The sequence below is a fragment of the Capsicum annuum genome, chromosome 7 (genome assembly GCF_002878395.1).
Source record: "Capsicum annuum cultivar UCD-10X-F1 chromosome 7, UCD10Xv1.1, whole genome shotgun sequence".
In the NCBI taxonomy this organism is placed as follows: domain Eukaryota; kingdom Viridiplantae; phylum Streptophyta; class Magnoliopsida; order Solanales; family Solanaceae; genus Capsicum; species Capsicum annuum.
In genome coordinates, this window is record NC_061117.1 from 156,422,752 (window position 1) to 156,439,840 (window position 17,089).

Sequence of the window (17,089 nt, forward strand, 5' to 3'; positions counted from 1 at the left end):
AACTCTTCACCCGGGTGTCGGATTTGGGCGAATTTGGTATCAATGGAAAGCTTATGAAATTTATCACATGACAAAAAGTGAAAATCTTAAAAATACCACACATATAAAAGTGGATTCATCTTTCAAAGAAAGTTTCTAACATTCTTAGGAAAAAATTTCAAGCTAGGAAAAGTATTGGTATTACAATTCAAGCCATGGAAATAAACTCCGGCAAAAAATACAAAGTAATGTTATGTATAATGGACCCTTATGGATCGAATCTTCCCCAGACTCCGCACATAGCGGAAGCTTTATTGTAACAAGCTACCCTTTGCAATTAACTAGTCTAGCCGTACTTGCCTCGCACGTGTAACTTTTGATTATTTAAAACTAGAGAATTTTGTCTATTGCGAAGATTTATAATAAAATGCAAAAATTTCAAATCACTTCTCAAATATCCTTCACACTTTAAGAAAATAACATATATTTTACTATAAGCACATATATATTTTTATCACCAGAAGTTTTAAGTGGCTAATGAATCATCACTTTTGTGTATGTCATGCAGTACTTCTTTTCCTTATTGTTAGAGGCGAAGAGAGACGCATTAATTTGAATGATAATTATACTTCAGTTATTTTTGTTATTTTTTCTATATTTGAAATCTTTTCTTATTCTTATAGTTACATCTTTAGAAAATGTTTGATTACTTGCTTAAACTTTTTGAAAAAAATTGGTACTTCTTATATTTTTCTTATTCTAATGCTTTCATATTTATTTCTAGATTTTTCAAATCTTCTAAAAATCAGTTAAAGTTGAAGAATTCTTAAACTAATTAAAAAGGTATTAGTTGTCATTAATTTTGATGATTTCTAATAAGAAAAGGTTTTATTGTAAATATTTAATTAATTTTCAAGTATTAAATATTAGGAAAATTGTGAAAAGATGATTTTTTCTAAAGTAGCGACTTTTAATAAAGGGCCAAAAGTTCAAACAATATTTCTAAGGTCCTTCACACTTTTAAAATAGTATAGATAGATATAGATTTATTACTTATGAAGTCCAATTATGTTATTACTTAAATCAATAAGGACTAACTTGAATGTTGTATTAAATAATTTTAAAAATTAAAATAAATATAATTTTAACTAAGTATCACAAATAATTTAAATGTCAATCATAAAGTATGTTATCATATTGAACATAAATCAAACTTAAGTCCGACAACTACTTAGAACATACAGATGACAATGAAAAGTATAGAAAATAGAGTTACGAAATTCGCAAAAACAAAAATGATCAATTTGTAAGTGTGGATTCTTTCGATATAATAATGGTAGTCTTTTCTTTGCCTTTCTTAAAAAAATATTTTTTATTCTTTTGTCCGTAATTCATGGAGGAAGAAGAAGAAGTAAGAACTTTAGGTCCAAAGTAAATAAGGACATACATATCATCAATTGAGTGTCAAAATTTCAAAATGTTCTTTTGAATGGGGTAGACAGAGAAAGCTTCATCCCTCTCTAAAATCATTATACTTTCCTTTACCAAAACTTTCCTTATTCCACCGTCTTTCCTCTTTCAGTCTTTCTTTTTCTACTACCCTCCAAACTAACCTATGGAATGCACCGCCACTGATGATACACCTGATGATCTCGAGGAGGATCTGATTAAACTACTTGTGGAAGAGAAGAATAGAATCTACGAACCCTAGGAATTCTCTGTAATTCTCGAAGTTCTTGGTGGGACTATCACTCACCAATTCCTAAAATCAAATTTGGAAACCTTATGGAAATTAAACGAACCACTCTGCCTAATCGATCTAGGGCATGGGTTCTTCACCGCTAAATTCAAAAGTCGGGATAGCCAAGATACAGTACTATAGAAGGGGCCATGGTTCGTTGTAGGAAGCTTTGTCTATGTAAGGCGGTGGTAACCAAACTTCGTCCCCAGCACTTCTAAAATAGATTCAATAGCAATCTGGGTATGCTTATCCCAATTACCTATAGAATTCTACGATCTAGGGATCTTAAAAGGATAGGAAGGAAAATTAGAAAGCTGCTAAAAGTTGATGCATGCACCTCTGTATCTGTTCGAGGTCGATATGCTCGAATTTGTGTCCATATTGACTTAGGTAAACCAGTTAAAACCTCAATCACTGTGGGAAATCACAAGAAGATCCTTCTCTACGAAGGAGAAAAGATTTTATGTAAACTTTGTGGTTGTCTGGGGCACACAGCTCAATCTTGCCCGGAGAAACTTCAAGGTCAACTTTCAAAATATTCCTCGACATAGCCTACCACCACGATGGCTGAGGAATCATATCATGAATAGAAGGCTATCACATTCCCTCAAAAGAAAAACCACAGATGTCTGGTAACCCCTAACAGAGGTAAAAATGAGATAGTCGCGGCACCAGGTAAGTTCCCTAACACTTTTCCCACCTCTAGGGCTTCTCAGTCCATGGCTAGCGGTATGTTTTCCCTTTTAGGGCAGTAGTAAATGAATGGGCCATTTCGGGTCAACCAAGGTATTGGTCCCCAAAAGGTTTCCTAGATCCAGCCCACCTCCCATTTGTATGTTAAAACCCCCGCAATTCCCCTTAATAATAATAAAGGGCCTCTCCTTAGTACTGCAAGTCTTACTAACAATATTGAGCCCAACTTTTCTAATATGGGTGTCAACCTTTGGCCCAGTCTCTCATTAGGCCCAGATATAACACCCGACCCAAGATCCAATTCCCCTCCTCCAAATACTTTTAACCCCTCTATTAATTTACACAGTTTTTCTTCTAACATATGCTCAGAAATAAATAAAAAAAGATCTCTCAGCAGGGCCCACTCATCTCATATAATGATTGAACCCCTGCAACTTCGAATTTACCCCCATACGCCGGCGAAAATGCTTTCCACTTCCCAGGGGGTTTTGGTGGACAATAGCTCAAATGCACACAAAGCATTTAATGCTACTGCATTGTCCAAAGTTGAGTCCATCCACATTTCCCCTCAGCTTACTGTTATTAACTCTCAATTGCATACCATGCAAGAAAACTCCTCACACCAAAATAAACTTTTCTCCCTCTCCAAACATGATCACTATGATCACAACCCCTCTCTCTCCAATTTACACTCCAACTTCATGGTTGGAGGTTTGTCTCTCCACCCAATTTGCCTCTCTACACCTTTAATGGGAAGGGAGACAGATGAAAATTCTCATCCAAGATCCGAACTACTTAGCTCTATTAGCAATGGAATGCCTCAATTAGGGCCTACAACAGTTTGGTCCAAATGCTTGGATAGAAACACTAATGCATATTTTCAATTTGGAGTTCCAGGGGGAACTAAATCCTACGACTATAACAAAAATGATGAACCTAACCATCTCAAGTATCCCTTTTTTTCCACCCCACAACCTACTTCTCCTAACAATGGGACCTCATTTTGTAAGACTCAAGGGGGAAAACCTCTCCCCTCTAAACCAAACCCTTTGAGTCTAACACTCTCATACACCCCTCAGAATATCAAAGTCCTCAAAAGAGAAAAGACCTTAGAAGCACTGAGGGTGAGAAACAGGGAGATGGAATCACTCCTTCTTTAGTTAAGGATCCCCAGAACAGATGTTCTCACTTTGGAAAGGCTTTTAAATCTAGTCTTCGAGGGTCTAACTCAAGAGATAGTCATTGTCCTCTTCCACAGGACATTTCAAGACTAGAACTAAGTTTAGGTTTGCCAAACCTTACGATAAGGAATCCTTAAAAAAAATCTCCCAACTCTCTAGAAAGAGGAAAAATAGGGACCAACCCAGTTCCTTGGATCCCTCAGGGAAAAGAAAAGCTATAGTTCAGGAGAATACCCAACAACCAAAGAAAATGAAGCAGAATTGCCTGATATGGAATGCTAGAGGGGACAACAATACTGAGTTTATGAGGCATTACAAGTCTTTAGTTGATACCCACCAACCCTCAATCTTTGCCCTTTTAAAGACTAGAATGGTCGACCTTAAGGGTCTAGTTGATGAGTTAGGATTTCCTTGCCTCATACAGTCTTCTGCTACTGGTGCTTCTGGAGGCATTGTTATCTACTGGAAGGATGAAATCATTGCCATCAAAGAAATCTTAATTTTTTCCCAGGCTATCAATATTACAATTAAGGTGAGTTCCCTTCCTCCTTCTTGTTGGATTCCAAGTGTTATTTATGCAAGTAACTCTTGTTCCCTTAGGAAGATCTTGTAGGATCAACTTATGCGCTTAGCTGACTCTCTACATACCCTTGATAGTGATTGTTGGTTAGTAGGTAGGGATTTTAATGATCATTTAAAAGCCTCTGAAAAAATTGGGGAAAACAGTTTTCACCCCACTAGGTCTTCTTTTTTGGGGGGATTGCATTAATCATTGAAAACTTATAGACTTTGGTTTTAGAGGTAGTAAGTTTACTTGGTCTAACATGATATATTAACACAGACAAAACCTTATTTTAGAAAGACTGGATAGATTTTCTTCCAACAACCCTTGGACCCACCTTTTCCCTGAAGCCTCTGTCCTTCACCTTTCTAGAATCCATTCCGACTACTTCACTCTTCTTTTAAACTTATCAGACCTACCCAAAAAATCCCCAAGACTTTTAGAGTAGAGTCCATAGGGTGAAACCATACTGATTTCCCCAACCTGGTTTCCCAATCCTTTCCTGAAAGCTCCAATCTTACTGGAGCCACCACTAACTTTGAAGTAATTGCTAAATACTGGATTAGACCTATCTTTGGTAATATCTTTCATAAGAAAAAGCACATCTTAGCTAGGTTGGCTGGTATCCACAGCTCCCCAAATCACCCCACCAGTTCATTCCTTTATAATCTTGAACAAGATCTCACTAAAGAGTTTAGTGTATCCTCTAGAATGAGCAAGATTTCTAGATGCTTGAATCTAGAATTAACTGGCTTATGGAAGAAGATAGGAAAAATAGATTTTTCCACTCCTCCATTCTGAGCAAGAGGGGGAGAAACAGAATCAACTCCCTTCAGGACTATGGAACTTGGGTCCATGATCAAGCTGACATCAAGAACACCATCATATCTTGCTACACTTCTCTGTTCACTACTGATCAGCTCAGTACCAATCTGAAATGTCAGCAAAATCCTTCTTTCTCTGGCTCTATCCCTTCCTCTTCACACCCTTTTCTTGATTCTACCCCTAACCTTGCTGAAATTAAAGTTATTGTCTTTTTCTTCAAACCATTAAAGGACCCAGGCCCTGATGGAATGCACCTTTTCATGTATTAAAAATTTTAGGACATTTTTGCCCCTCTTCTCCTTGACTATTGTACAAGTACCTTCACTAGTGGTATCATTGATACAAAGGTTAATGCTACCTACCTTTGTCTTATCCCTAAATATAGGAATGTCACTTCTCTCAAGAACTTCAGACCAATAGGACTTTGTAATACCCAATACAAGATCATTACCAAAATCATTATAAATAGGATTAAACCTATCCTTCAGTCCTTAATTGGTCAATCTCAAGCTAGTTTCCTCTCCAAAAGAAGAGCTTCTGATAATGCTATAATTTTCCAAGAATATATTGATCATTTCAGAAGAATGAAAGGGAAAAACCCTAACATGCTCTGAAAATTGATCTTGAAAAAACCTTTGATAGATTGGAATGGTTTTTTATTAGACAAGCCCTGACCTATTTCAACTTTTCTCCTGGGCTCTCCAAACTTATCATGTCCTACATCTCCTCTCCTACAATTTTTATCCTGGTCAATGAAGGCTATATTTCTAGCTTTGAGCTTTCCAGGGGAATAAGATAAGGGGATCCCTTATCCCCTTACATCTGTATTCTTTGCATGGAACTTCTTTCTAGAAGGATAAACCATGAAGTGGACACCCTTCAATGAATTCCCATCCAAATAAATCATAGAGGTCCTAAACTTTCCAACTTCTTCTTTGTAGATGATCTTACTCGTTTTGCCAAAGCTGACACTCTTAATTGCAACACTATTGTCAAAACTCTTAACAACTTTAGCCTTCATGCTGTCCAAAGAATAAATCTCATCAAACCCAAAGTGATCTTCTACTGCAATTTTCACCCATTACAAAAGATCGCCTCTCTTCCATTCTTGGAATTAAGTCCAGTAATACTTTTAGAAAGCACTTTGGTTTTCCTATCTTTCATGGCCCTCCCAAACTAAGTGATTTCCAATTCATCCTTGATAATTTGAACACAAAGTTTGCTGGTTAGAAGGCCAAATGCCTTAACATGGTAGGTAGGACCACTCTAGACAAGGCCATCCTAAGTAGCATTCCCAACCATGTCATGCAGTATATCCTTTTGCCTAGGAAAATTCAAAATCTTATAGATAGGGTCTAGAGGAATTTCATCTGAGGCACTATTGACTCCAAAAGGAAAATACATATGGTCAGTTGGGATACCATCACTCAACCCAAACACCTTGGTGGTTTAGGAATGCAAAAAGACCGCATTAAGAATGACACCCTACTCTGTAGCCTAGCCTGGAGACTACATTCAAATCCCTCCTCCTATGGGCTAAAGTTCTCACCCAAAAGCAACCTTATCATACTAGCAGGCATATTCATTCCCAACTTAGAACATGGAGAAATGCTCATAGAGCTTGGAATTATTGTCAGGATTTGGTCCACTGGTCTGCCCATAATAGGTAAAAAATTAACATTTGGAAAGACAGATAGGTCCCACACCACCCACCCCTTTGCTCAATTATTCAAGGACCCCTCACCCATCCCTACCCCTCGATGCAGCTCTCTTCCATTTGGAAAAATAGAGATTGGAATTTTGACTCTCTACCTTATGAAATTCCCAACTCTATCAAATTTGGCATGAAAAATTCTTTCCTGCCAAATAGCCAAAATAACTCTGACACTCCCCTCTGGCTCCCAACAACTAATGGAGCTTTCTCTTACAAAACTACTTATCATCACATCTCTTCTTATAAGCAACCTTTAAATTACAATTATTTTGACCTAGGTTGGATTTGGAAACTGCATGTTCCCAACAAAACTCAAGTTCTTTCTCTGGATCCTTCACCATGACAACCTTCCCACTAACTATACTCTAGCCTACACAGGGATAAACATTCTCTCTTATTGCCACATTTATCAGCATTACCTAGAAGATATTCAACACCTCTTCTTCCAATGTGTCCACGCTATTGCCTTCTGGCAAGACCTTATTCGAAGCTATAAAGAAAATAATTCTATCTCTCTTTAAATGTTTCATCCTTCTCAATGGAATATCACCTGGAAACTGCTTAAAAACTCTAATCATGATACTATTCTTGATTGGAAAACCTTTCAACCTTTTAGCTTTGGAACATTTGGAAGAGTAGGAACTCCAAGGTCTTTAATTACAAAAGTGTTCCTCCATCTTTTGAAACTGCCTACTCAGAAGCAACCTAATTTTTCCATATACAACCTCATCAAATCCTTAAGTTGACTAATATTATTCAATTCCACTGGATTCTCCCTCCAAGAAACTTCTACAAGCTTAACACCAATGGGTCTAGCCTAGGTAATCCTAGCAAGGGTGGCATAGGAGGCGTCATTCAAAAATCTAATGGTGACTGAACTTTGAGCTTCTCACAAAGTTTTCTACATGCTAGTAAAAATTTTATGAAGCTTTTAACTCTGAGGAAAGGCCTGCAGTTTGTCTTGTACCATAACCTTCATCTTATAATTATAAACATTGACTTGAAAATTGTGATCCATATGCTTAAGAATGGAAACCCACTTTTTAATCCTTACTTTCATGATTGTAGGTTGATGCTAAGAAAACTAGGCGCACCCCTCCAACATTGTTATAGAGAATAAAATCAGGTCGTGGACGCGCTAGCAAAGGAAGGCTCAAATCATGAGTTTCTAGAGAATTGTAAAGTTTTTGTCACCCCATCCCCCCAGTAGCCCTTACAGTATGGGACCATCAGAAAGAAAGGAATCATTGTAGGACAATATCAAATTCGTAGACGTTTGGGCTACGCCCATCTTTTTGTGTATTAGAGACAGACTGAACTCCAACTTTTTATTTATATATATGAATATAACTACTCCTTCTTACCAAAAGAAAAAAATTGAGTGTCACATACAATTCCTACGAATTATAATTAGAAACATAATCTTTGATTTTTATGACATATAATAATTGATTATCATCATCTAATCCACTTCATTCCTTGGCAACATCAAATGATTCTTTTCTTTTTTTGATAAAAATTTCAGCTAAAAGGAAAAAACACATAAAATATGAGAACCAATTGCTAATTTTTAGTCTATTCAAATTACATAATTATAACAATTGACATAAACAAATCATCCTATCATTATTAACTAAAAGAAAAACAAAAATAGACCACGTCGAATGAAAAAGGGAGAAAAATAAGTTGAATCAGATCCAAATAAAAAAGAAAAAAATGTGCATATTATATTATTGAAATCTAAATTTGTGTTCACAAAAAAGTCACTTAAATAGAATTATATAAGGTAGTATTTAACTGATTTAGAAGTGCATTAAATATTAAGAGTTTGCTTCATTTAAATAAGTAAATAATTATATAGGATAGTATTTTAATTGATTTAAAAGTATAAAATAATAACACTTTTACATATTTAAAAAAAAAAGGAAAGATTACATATAGTTAAAAAAAACGCTTTGACTTTTTTGAAAAAAATATTTTTGCTTCTTTTGCCGATCACAATGTCCATAAACATAATTTTTGATAAACTTCTTAAAGAGAAACTTGACCGACCTCATACTGTTGCCCGGAAATTATTAAGTTCTAGTAGAAATAGGACTTATAAATAGGAGTTTTCTCATATATTTAGTAGTCTTTATTTATTTTTTCATATATTTATTATAGTTATATTTAATATTATAAATATAATAATAGTATAATTGAAAGAATTACTGAAAAGACGAAAAGTATGACGGAGGGTATAGACGTACCATTTATCATAGTTCGGATATATATTTATTGCTTTGTCATTTATTTTTTTCTAGCTTTTTCATATATTTTTCAATGCTCTTAAATGAGACTAATAGCAATAATTTTCTTAATTTTTTTTAAAGCTTCTAAAGGAAGGGAAGCCTTAGAGTAACTGGTAAAATTATTATCATGTGTTGTCATGTGACAGGAGGCATAGGTTCATACCATGGAAATAACCTTCAACAGAAAATGCAAAGTAATGTTGTGTACACTAGACCCTTATGGTTCGACTCTTCCCCAGACTCCGCACGTAGCAAAAGCTTTATTGTAACAAGAAGCCCTTTTCAATTAATCATTGGTTCCATGCATTCACTTGACAACACAATTACAATCCTTGTCCTGTCCGGTGAACTACTTAAGGAATCAGTTCCAATTCATAATGCAGAATAACTTTCAAACGTCCATTTGAAGGATGATACCTTACCTACTTTAAAAGAATCTTACGTAAGGGGCTTCCTTCAGCACCCGGCCTCTACAACATTAACCTGCCACTATTGCAATTTTATGTCAGCGCCCAGCCTCTACAACATTAACCTGCCACAACTGCAATTTTATGTCAGTTTTGACATGGGAATTCATTCTAAATTTGAAATATTTCTATAGGGTCTTTTTATGTTCCTTCTATATCGCAAGGTTAAAACCAAAAATATTTGTTGTTCTCACATTCTCGATAAAATCCTCTCACGAAAGTATTTGAACTATACTTTCAAGGCAAATACAGTCAATGAGGAAACTTGAGCACTTAGCCAGTATTCTTCCGTAGGCATTCATGGCTGCTTCATAATACAGTCAATGAAGGCCAACCCTTTGGTTTCCACACTAATTCCTCCTTTCAATCTTTGACAAATTTATTTCAAAACCTCGTCTACTATGTCTTCTCAGAAACTAATAAGACCCCTATGGCCCCCATTCATTTTACACAAATTTAACTCTGGCTGCTTTTGTACTCTGTTCTCTTTTTTGCGTTTCATGATCTTACATCCTTACCTGCAACCCCTCATCACCTAGCTCCAACGGATCAACCCCACCTCAGGGAAGAATACCATAGCTAACTCTGCTGTATGAGCCAAGACAGAAAACCCAGGAATGGAGTCATATCCAAATTAAAATGGGTTTTCAATGTAGAATGGCTTCTCCATACCAACATACAGAGAAGAGACTAAAACTAAAGGACTTCTATTTTTTACTTCTTGTTCACCACTAAGCAATACGCATCTGAAAAAGGATTACTGAGCAGCAAAACTAGCCCTTAATAACCAACACGCATGCTTGGATTCAGCAAAAGGAACTCATATAAAGATACAAAAGATGATGAAAATAAACACAGCCCGGTTGACAATATAGGTAATGCAGTGCTAACCTGAATAAAGTGAATTAGCATCTATAATACATCCATGTACATTCCTCCGGCGACATTGATGCTAATAAACTACAAGAAAGACCCATATACTGTATAATTAAATCGATACTCTCCACTTCTCCCTTATTTTTTTCTTTTGACTTTTCCTGTGACAGGTATTTCCTCACTTCTACTTCGGACATTATATGGTGCAGAGTGTAGATCTTTTGCAGGGCATCAGGTCTGTAACTCATCCAGCTAGCTGTCACTGGGGTAACTACTATACCAATGGAGACTCTGTGACTGGTGGGGAAATCTGAATCCCCAGTCTTGATGTCCATCCTTTCCGCTGCCTATAGGCCTCAACTGCTTGCAATCGAAGTCTTTCTTTTGAAGCATCAAGTGCATTATTCTTGAATGCCTTCATAATGAGAACACAAGTACATTTTACCATATGAATATCAGTATATACAAGGTCAATACAGCAAGCATAGGCAAAATTCAGATGTCAATGCAAGTGTGTATAATACAATATAAAACCATTCAGATGTACCTTTGGAACTGCAACAAGCTTAGGTGGAGCTTCAACGACTTCACCAAATTTGATTTCTTCACGGCCAGGAAAATCCATGTTTTCATCAGTATTGGCCTTTTTGTGTTTCTTTTTCATTTCGGCCAAACGCCTGCATACATCCAGATAACCATTAGGCAAACAAGCTGTAGACAATGCAATTCCTGAGACAAGTTTAAGTGTCTACTTGTGCACACCTAAAGTTGGAGGACACAAATGCAACCTAAATCCAAGTTAAACGGCACATATATGTATTATGCTAATAATAAACGAAACAAGTAATCACAAAATGCGTATATATGTGAAAAACTTACTACATTTGCTTCAGCAAAAATGAAGGTTAATTTGGGTGAATCCTTTTTCATTTGCTTACAAACAACAGTACCCAAATTTCAAAATTGTTTATATATGATATGATAATGAAAGGAATACATTCCTTTCGATAACCATGGTGTCCAGGCCAACTTGCACGCATCTCGACTAATTCCACGGGATATCTACCACCTCCCACCAACAATAGGTATCAGGTAATACTGTCTACCAAGACTAGAACAGATGGGAAGAAATCACCTAATCTCTGTTGGGAATTGAAGCTGACACCTCATGGTGCTCAATCGATATTGAAAGGAATACATTATGCACACAAACTCAGACCGTAGAACAATGATCAACTAATTGTTAAGTGTTATGGAAAGTACAAAGTGATATGGACAAAAAAAACCTCAGCTGCTTCTTAGTAATCGTCAGAAATAAAGGAGAAACAAGCAAATAATCTATTAAACTAAAGAAAACAGGTAATGGTACTCAAAGGTTAGTCGCTAAATTAACACTGAATTTGATTTGAGTCAAACTAGTCACAGAACACCACCCAACCTCAAAAAATTAAACACCTTAATGCACAATGATCTTAGCCATTCTTTGATAGGATAACATACATTATTAGTTAATGGCTTCCCACACTTGGCTGTTGGCCTCATTTTGAGAGATTGCAACAAGATGTTTCAAAATCCAAGTTGGATAAAATCTTCCAATACTTTTGAAGGCATCAATTGCCAATGAGTATGTCAAACAGTCAAAGTTCCGACAGATAAAATAAGTGAATACTAGTCTCTCCTTTAATCTGTTCAACCAATATCATCTCCAATTTCAGGAATGATGACCATAGACTGGCTATGTCCCTTAATGCCTCCATTCTAATATATTTCCCCCTTCTATTGAAATTTTGATAAATATGATAGGAATACGACTGACTTTTATTTTTCTAAATTCTGATACCTCCTCTTTCTTCCGAAGACAGTCTCACAGTACACCCAAGATGTTAAATCTGTCAAAAGATACCCTGCTGAAAAGATTTTTTTTCACCTTTCCACCACTTCGTACTAGAATTCACTTACCTCCCGCACTTCAAAAGTTTGGTTCCCTGCCAGAAGTACCACACCTCTACCCATAGTACCCTGTTAAACTACACCACATCAACCTCTCGTCGTTGTGGAGAAGGCAAGTTAAATGAATGTCGTAAAGTTAAACAAGGTACAGAGACACAGAGTAGGACAAGATAAGAGAGGATTGATGGATTTAGAAATCACAAGGAAAGACTGAGAAAAGAAAGAAACAAAAGTAGGGAGCAGCAAAATGGAATTTAGGAGAGAAAAGAGAAGAAAAATTATCATAATGAGACCGGAACTGCCGGACGACCATAACGGTGGGAGGGGCATGAAAGGTCACACGTTTCCCGAGAGAGAGAGAGATAAACCATCGTGCCCAATACAGTTTGCTTCAAATCCAGTTTTTAATGAAAGAACAGAAGATGCAAAAGTAGATTGTCACTTCATTTGATAAAAGAAATTTAAAGAGGGTGCAGTTAATATGCTTTGTCAACGTTATTAGTCACATATAAGATGCTCTTACAAATCACTCTGTAGCTCTAGAATTGAGTATATTTGCAGCAAGAGAGCACATAATATGTACACCAATTTGAGGAGCAGCATTAAGAATGCTAATGTTTGAAAGTTGTAAATATGACAAGATTTCGTGCCTTGTAAATATGAATGCATCTAGAATTTCGGTAATTATGTATTTAGGAGTAGGTATCCTTTATTTACCTTTTGTTGAACCTGTAATCATCATTTGAATCAAACATGCTTGGCGGAATAATAATGAAATTCATTCCCCAAAATCTCCTCTCTTTTTTGATTTTACAAAAACTTTGAGATCTTATTAGTGCAGTTATTGCACAAGCCTCATGTTTTCAGAAAAAAAAAAAAAAAAAAATATTGTGTTATCACAACCAGATCTGAGATCTGAGATGGTTTGGGCATGTGATTAGGAGGGGCACGGATGTCCCAGTTCGTAGGTATGAGAGGCTAGCTTTGGATGGTTTCAGGAGGAGTAAAGGTAGGCCAAAGAAATACTGGAGAGAAGTGATTAGGCACGACATGGGGCTGTTACAGCTTTCTGAAGACATGACTCTAGATAGGAAGGTGTGGAGGTCGCGGATTAGGGTAGAAGGTTAATGCGTGTGTGGGTTGTAGCTAGTAGTTAGGGAGCTCTGGTGTAGCTTTCTTAGTAAGCCTACGACTGTGCCGACTGGTAGGAGCCATTAGTGTATGCAATTACGAGGGGGTGGCCTTTTCTTATTTCTTATATACTTTTTTTTTACTTTCGCATTAGTCTTATTATCATGGCTCTCTTAGCTCTATTTGTATTATTTCTCATTTCTTATTTCGGTTATGCCATCCATTCTACTTCAGATATTACTATGACCTCGTTACCTATTCTTTATCTAGAGCCGGGGGTCTTTTTAGGAAGTAGCGGTATGGACTGCGCGTACATTTTACCCTCCCCAGACCCCACTTGGTGGGAATTCACTGGGTTTGTTGTTGTTGTTGTATTAGTTAATGGCTTCTTGTCTAGGAGCACTCCTAAGAACTTAAAGCTCCATAACTATAATTTCACGGATTTGACTCCCTGGAATACCTGCGTTAAATGGATTCCCCGTTTCCCTCATGAAATATAGTTTGTTTAGTTGTTCTCCTAAACAAGATATGTAGCATCAATATTTAAGATGACAGAAAACAACGGCTCTGCCTCTACTTCAGCTCTCACCTCTGATATAATAAAGATAATTTTTTTAACTGAGGCATTAGTTCTTACTGTTTCTTTCGCTCCTTTCTCTTTGAACTAGTAATGCCCAGCTCAGTCGTGTCAAACCGAAGATCCTTCACTTCTTTCCTTTTTCTATTTTTATTTCTCTTCTGATGTGCATTACCTTCTGCTGCTCCAACACCACTCAAACTGTGCATGCCATCTTTCCTCTTGTGACCCACATTTTTAGCTTGAACTTGATCTTCTGAACTTAGTTTCTGTTCAGGGACACATATAAGTCCAAAGTTTGAACACCAAATATAAAACACAGAACACATTCACACAAAAGGGAGAAAACACGAGAACAAAAATTACAAAAAAAATGGAGTTGTTAGGAGAACAAACGGAAGTGAAGGAGAGATAACTCAAGAGTTTCTTTGCCCAATGATTCACGAAAAGATGAAAGTTACTCGAGACAAGAGAGGAAATATGCAGATCTATAAAGACAGAGAGTCAAAGACCATAATTGAAACAAAGTAAAGTGAAAAGATCGTTGGCATTGACAAGGTGCAACAAATTGTATCATGGTTTGATTAAACTGGAGACTAACAGAAAATCCTTGAGACACTTCAAGTATACTTGTATTTATTTATATCTAGACAAGTTGAAACTGAATTAGTTTTGATAAAGTTAATTATCCTATTAATGTAACAAATTGAATTGAAACCAAAATGGATGTTATAAGAGAAAAACCCCCCAATCAGACATATAGGAAAGTTGGAACCTTGAATAAATATAAGACCACCAGTTAATTATTCCAGATATATATAAAGATTTTATTTTTCTCAAAAAGGACCTAAGCAAATAAGATTATGCTATTCCGACCCATGTAATTGCTAAGCAGAAACCCAACTTTTCCTGCATTAGGGGGGCTGCAAAATCGGTCTAACACTCTCTAAATTATAGAGGAAGACAGGTCTTGAACATAGAATAACTATGAGAGCAAGAGAGTCAAACAAGCTGCTAGGAATCCAACCTAGACTTAACTTGGACTTGATTGAACTTGGTGTTTTAAAGATTGACTGCATACTCAGCTAATTATATATCTAACAAAACCGGTCACGTAACAGTTCTGAGCTTTCAAAGCGTGTTAACGACGACCCAAATTAGTAGATTAAACTATAAAATTGATCTTCAAGGAGATAAGTAATACGACGACCCAAGTTTCCATATCCATACTTTACCTTCCCATTAGCACTGCCACCACCATCTCCTTTCTTCCTGTCTGCATTATTCAATGAAACTTTCCCATCCCCTAAAATACAAAAACAACAAAAACCCACTTCAGAAAAAACACGGAAAACTGAGAAATATATATTACTTTCCACCAAATACAAGTATTTCAAGAAATTAACGAGACAATGCATTGCATGCTAAGTTGTTCGGACTCTTCACTTTCAATGCCGCACTCATGTCGGATCTGGCACGCAACCGTTGATATTTTTGAAGAGTCCGAGCAACATAGATTATATGTACCTGAAAACCCCATAATTTGACGAAGCTTCGTGGGAATAGCATCTATGGAAGTAGTGGTGGGTGGGGGAGGAAGTTTAGTAGTGCCTCCATGAGCTGCTCTGTAATTCTTCTCTCTTCTCTTCTTCCCTTTCCCTCCCATTTTTGCCTCCGCAATTCGTTAAACCCTAGTAGCACTCTTTAACTCTTCTTTACAGCGTTGAAGCAGGCAGGATGAAATACAAATAGGTCAGGTCCTCTTAATTCTTTAAAACTGGTTAAATGGAATTCCTAATCAAGAGACACGCAGGTTCTACGGTTCATGTTTGCTGGTGAAGGCTCTCGGGGCTTGGTGGACCTGAGTTCGAAACTAGGAAGACGCACATTTTTATTCCTCAATATCCTCTTTTTTCCCCTTTCCTCCTTTTACTAATAACTTTATATTATAAGCGAGCCTAGCCCCAGTTCTCTCTTTCCCCCTTTTTTTCTCTTTTATTTGCAGCTAGCGAAAATGACTCGTGTCACCACCACAGGTCCAACATCAACATCATGAATATATATTATTTTTCTTTGTACAAATATGTGCATTGTTAATTGATGTTTAAATAAATTTTAAATTCTTGATTATTTAGGAATACGATAAGTAGTATAAAAAATATTTTCAATCTTTTAGTTGATTTTAAGAATGTTAGTGAATTTTTAGAAATCAAAATAACATCAATTATTAGGTTTCTTTAATTAAAATCATAGATTCAGTAGATTCATAGTTTTAGAAAAATAAATCGAGAAAATATTGAACCCATTGAATAAATGAGTAAAATATATATATTAACTATAAAAAATAGAACATTAAGATTTTTATTTTGGGTTTGAGGTGATTAAAGTAACTACAAGACAACACCTAATTAACGCTTAAAGTTTTAACGAAAAAGGTATAGATATATCCTTAAACTTTGATAAATGGTACATATATGCCCTTCGTAATATTTTTAGTACAAATATATCCCCGTCGTTAATGATTGAGTACATATATACCCCTCTCACTAACGACGTGCCATATGGCATAATCCTACCCATTAATCAATTTTTATTTAATTTATCCCCAGATATCAAACCACCCTAATTTAAACCACTGTCCGACCCATAACTTGACCCAATTTCAAGAGAAAATTCAAGAGACGTGTCTTGTTACTCAACGCAGCAAACAAACGTGTCTCCCCTACTCTTTCACAAAGAAACCTAGCAAAAGTATCTTCAATTTGTGCTTTTAATTCCTCGCGGCGTTATAGAGAATTAAGTTGAGATCTATGGGTGTTTCTTCTGCATCTACACCTTTCAATTGTTTTCTTGTCTTGGTTTGTTGTTGTTTGAATTCAAAGTTCTAGAAAATCATGTCTGGGTTCAATTATAAGTGTTCTTGCTGTTTAAAAGTCCTATTTCAGCTCCATTTTTATTCAGTTGAAACCTTCAAAGCCTTCTCATTTAATTTCTAAGCTTTCTCCATCTTCAAAATTTTTGTTTTCCTTTTTTATTCCATAAGTTAGGTTAAAACATGTCCGACATTAATTGTGATTCTATTAGTAATTCAGTGAGTACTTA

The 17,089-nt window shown here is 36.1% G+C and overlaps 2 protein-coding genes across 5 annotated transcripts; one reads left to right on the forward strand and one right to left on the reverse strand.

Annotated features, from left to right (window-relative positions):
- The first annotated feature begins 1,337 nt into the window (after positions 1–1,337).
- LOC107852967 lies at positions 1,338–9,284 on the forward strand. Of its 4 annotated transcripts, none has more exons than XM_016697998.2 (2): positions 1,338–4,126; positions 7,764–9,284. In XM_016697998.2, the coding sequence occupies exon 1, from the start codon at positions 2,650–2,652 to the stop codon at positions 3,571–3,573; it is 924 nt and encodes a 307-aa protein (XP_016553484.2). In that variant the 5' UTR covers positions 1,338–2,649; the 3' UTR covers positions 3,574–4,126; positions 7,764–9,284. The 4 variants fall into 4 exon arrangements, 1 of the variants encoding a protein (XP_016553484.2); XR_001669618.2 differs by lacking the exon at positions 1,338–4,126 and adding an exon at positions 4,136–6,647; XR_007042972.1 differs by lacking the exon at positions 1,338–4,126 and adding an exon at positions 4,136–5,892.
- Positions 9,285–10,253: 969 nt separating this feature from the next.
- LOC107852977 lies at positions 10,254–16,008 on the reverse strand. The gene is made up of 5 exons (XM_016698011.2): positions 15,515–16,008; positions 15,223–15,293; positions 14,048–14,256; positions 10,877–11,006; positions 10,254–10,744 (listed from the first exon to the last, which is right to left on the reverse strand). The coding sequence occupies exons 1-5, from the start codon at positions 15,651–15,653 to the stop codon at positions 10,604–10,606; spliced, it is 690 nt and encodes a 229-aa protein (XP_016553497.1). The 5' UTR covers positions 15,654–16,008; the 3' UTR covers positions 10,254–10,603.
- Between the last annotated feature and the right edge of the window lie 1,081 nt (positions 16,009–17,089).